This window comes from Peromyscus eremicus, chromosome 4 (genome assembly GCF_949786415.1).
Source record: "Peromyscus eremicus chromosome 4, PerEre_H2_v1, whole genome shotgun sequence".
Taxonomy (NCBI): Eukaryota; Metazoa; Chordata; class Mammalia; order Rodentia; family Cricetidae; genus Peromyscus; species Peromyscus eremicus.
Window position 1 is genome coordinate 42,404,117 of NC_081419.1, and position 4,245 is coordinate 42,408,361.

The following is a 4,245-nucleotide window of genomic DNA, read 5'->3' on the forward strand; positions in this document are numbered from 1 at the left end:
TGTCTAATTTTTCCAAAACAAATGTAATGAAACCGAGGTAGAAATGGATGGGGGAGTACTACAGCCAGGGTGGTCCAAGATGAGAAGCGAAAGTGCTCTGTGAAGAATGACGTCAAGGTGGAGGTGGGGGAGGGGGACATGGAGAGGTTCTCTGTGGATACATATAGTTGGTTGCTTTTTTTTTTCTTTTTTCTTTTTTTTTTTTTTAACTTGTGTGTTTGATTTGGTTCTATCCTCTGCATTCTATGAAACAGCACAGCAAGCCTAGAAACTCTTAGTGAACAGAATGACACCATCCCCAGCAGTTTAAGAGAGAGAGCTTCCAAAATAAAACCACCACCACCTCTACCATGGCAGTAAAAGGCAGTTACAGTTGTTAGGTTCCATCACTTTCAGGGTCCTAAAACAGGTCTGTGGCTGACTGCTCTAAACACCAACACAAACTGAATACATAGCTTTCAATTAACCAGTGTAACTTTTATGAACATTTTCACTTCATCATCAAGGAGAGCAATGTTTTAAAAACTCTTCAGTAATTGTTCTGCTCTGGTTATTTCCCCACAATTCGTAAGAGAACTTTAAAGAAAAATCCTTCCATTTCTACTTTAAATTGTAAATATTCAGCTGTATCACACTTCAGTAATTTTTCCGGATACATTCAAAGTAATTTTCCTTGCTATTCTCCAATTGTTGAGGTAAACATACATTTTAATATAAAGTAACATTGAAGCCTACCCTATAACTCTCAGCAGTACATAGTGCTTTGAACACATTCCTTTGAGGTACTGTACAAATCACAATCACTTTCCTGAGTTTTTGCAGACAAGAACATTAAAAGAAATGAACTGCAGACATTAAGGTCCAGATTACCGTTACCCTGTTTTACCTGTTCTTAGCTTAACACCGCAGAACAGACAGGATTGAGGAATACTGTTGCTCTTAAAAATGGCAAAAATCTGGTTTTCTGTTGTGAACACAACCGTTCATCTCTTTAGTCCGACAATGTCTGAAGTTAAAGCTCTTTATATTAGCACATGCCACCAATGTAATTGTGAGGCAAACAAAAAAAAAAAAAAATAAAGCACCACTCCAGGCACTTGACAGCAACTAAATCTTGAGACAGCAGAATGGAATCAACACACGAGGTTCATGTCCTTCTGAAATCGACACACTTGCACCTTGCGTCTCGGTGAGTGTTGTCTAGCTTGAACCGTTCTGAGCATCCACATAGATATGCTTTCTGTCGTCTGGGGCTTTCAAATCAGAGGCTCTTATCTGATGCACGTTTCCTCCAAAGCTACCCTGACTCTACAGCTGCAACGCAAACGTTGTCTTCCCCAGGACCCTCTGCAGTTGAAACACTACTGGAAAGGGGCTCTATTCCCTATGTAGCAGGTTTTATGTGTGTGTGTGCCAACATTCATTACATTTTTTTTTTGTTTTTTGTTTTTTTCACTTTTAAAGACTGAATCACTGACTGCAACCAAACATTTTGTTCCATTCAACATACATATCAAGCTCTTTTTGAGTTATGCTAGGCTGAATCTTGCAGAAAGCATTTTCAAAGTCTTGATATGTCACGGGCCTCAACTGGCTGGGCATAATGGCTGAAAGGTCTGTGGCTGGCATAGCATGGAGGGGACCCACTGCTGCTTCCTGACACAAATGAGCCACGTCTAGTCCAGAAAAGCCTTCTGTACGCTGGACGAGCAGTGCAAACTCCTTGTCATTGAGACAGTAATTGTGCTGTGAGAGCAGTTGTACTATTATCTGGTGCCTCCCTGTGCTGTCAGGAAGTGGGATTAAAAGTCTTTTCATGAAGTACCTCCGAAGAGATTCATCTATTTCTTCTGGTTTACTCGTGGCACAAATTACTACGATTTGGTCCTCAGCCGAAGTTAGTACAGTGTCCAGCTGCATCAGAAATTCGGTTCTCATCCGACTGACTGGACTGTGTTCCTCACTCACTTGGGAGGAGAGAAGCATGTCAATGTCACTAACAAAAATCACCGAGGGCTGGCGACACCTGGCCACAAGAAAAGAGGCATGGATGATTTTCTCCGCTTCTCCTAGCCACTTTGCCACTAGTCCAGAACCAGCAATTTTGAAAAAAGTTGCCCCCAGCTGACTAGCTATGCATCTGCCTAATAGTGTTTTGCCTGTTCCCCGAGGTCCAAATAGAAGGATGCTCCTAGGTAAGGCCGTCAGCCCACTGAACGCATCGGACCTCAACACTGGCCACAAAACCTCCTCCTTAATGACAGCCTTCACCAGGTCAAGACCAGCTATATCACTCCAGTCCACAGGAGGTCCTTGGGTGATGATCTCATTGGTGACTAGGTCGATGAGGTGCGTGTCAGTGTTCTTCAGTTGCTCGTCCACGGAGTGGTTGGATGAGGTAGCTGCACGGAGTCCCGGACCTTGCATTGGATGAGCGAGGAGCTGCCTATGATCATCCCCGTGCTCACTCATGACTGGCGACGTGTACTTCCCAAAGGATTCACTGGATCTTGATCCCAATGAATTTTTAGCAGTACTGTAGGAAGGAGGGGTCAGAGCCCTCCCGGACTGGCTGCTGAATTTCCTTTGCTGTTCAGAGGACATCAGCTGCTTTGTTGGCTTAAATGCTAAGGATGATGTTTCAGCATTTCTGTCAAAGCCATTCCCCCGATTCGTGTTTGAAATGCTGTTGTCGGGCATTCGGTACATAGGACTCTGTGTCGATCTCTGTTGGCCATAGCTGTAATTTCCGTAACTGGAGTCCATGTCTCCTTGCCCTGCCATATAGAACGCTTTCCTTTTGAGAGAACTTGCCGAACTGTTGGCCAGAGTAGAGGGTGCGATGGGTGTCAAACCATGACCCTGGTAGGTGTAGCCAGGAACGGTAGTGGGAGGCAGAGGGGTGGGAGCAGGAATTCCTGAAGGCAGGTATGCTGAAGGAGGAGGGGGCGCTCCACCAGGGCTATACCCAGAGCCCACAGCAGTCTGAGGAGGATAGCTAGCAGAGGGATAGCTGTAACTGGAGAGGTTGGAAGTCCCATTGTAGCCTGGGACCAGGGCTGGTGGGGGAGGAGGAGGGGGCGGCTGCAGGAGCCCAGAGCTATGCAATGGGGATGGATGAGGCGAAGGAAGTGCAGGTGTGGGCTGACTACTGTAGGTAGAATGCAAATATGATCCGTTGTATCCTGGAGCATATTCCTGAGATGGGAGCCCTGCATGAAGACTAGGTACTGTGTGGCTTCCACAGGTACTACTTGAGTAACTTGGTTCTGTCAGGTTGCTGGCCACCCCAGGGGAGCTTCCTATACTTGCAGAGACATCTACCGGAGGGAGGGCTGCACTGACACCAGCTTTGCTGGCCGTGATGACATCCGGAACACAGTTCATGGGATAAACGGCTTCTGAATTCAAGGGAGGCTGCCAGGGTTCGCTATCATTTTTCCGACCATTCACGAGTCCTGATGGTGTGTCTGAATAATTGCTGAGTACAGGTCGATCTACGGGACCTTCCAAAATGCCAGAATACTTCTCTGCATATTTTTTCAGAAGATTGGATGCAGTCAGGGCAGATATGTCGTCATTTGCCCAGGCGTACTGGTAGGTGCGCTGCAAATGACCTCTGTAGGCTTCAACTTTGTGAGCAGGAGACCGAGTGGTTGAGGTGATGTCAAAGTGCTGTTCTGGCCACTGGGCATGCTCCGGCGTCCACTGCATCTTCAAGCCTAAGCATTTGGAGAGAGAGTAAATTTATTTAGACATTCATCAGAACAATTAAAGCTTCCTCCCTGACTACATCTGTTATTTGTTATCTCCCCTTAATATGGACATGGGCAAGGATTTTCCTAGGTTGTAATACCTATTGTAATCTCTATAATATGAATTCTCCAAAATGGGTGAAAAATTCAACACTATAAAAAAAAGATAAATCCAACATATAAGAATACTATAGAAAACCAAATTCATATATATATATATATATGCATATATATATATATATGCATATATATATATATATATATATATATATATATGCAAGCCTTATTGCTATCAGTCCCATCAAGTTATCTGTTAACTACACACACACTTAATGTGTATGCACACACACAATACTGTCAAATTATAATTCAGTCATGGTTGCCTGCAATAACACACACATACATTTTAATCTACGGCACGCAATACTGCTAACATGTATGCCACCTAGTTATTCGGTTCTCCCCATCAGTTTCTGCTTTATATTTTAAG

At 44.3% G+C, this 4,245-nt stretch overlaps 1 protein-coding gene across 1 annotated transcript; it reads right to left on the reverse strand.

Moving 5' to 3' along the window:
* Positions 1-1,206: 1,206 nt before the first annotated feature.
* Fign (fidgetin, microtubule severing factor) lies at positions 1,207-3,717 on the reverse strand. Its single transcript, XM_059259160.1, has one exon. The coding sequence runs from the start codon at positions 3,712-3,714 to the stop codon at positions 1,471-1,473; it is 2,244 nt and encodes a 747-aa protein (XP_059115143.1). The 5' UTR covers positions 3,715-3,717; the 3' UTR covers positions 1,207-1,470.
* Between the last annotated feature and the right edge of the window lie 528 nt (positions 3,718-4,245).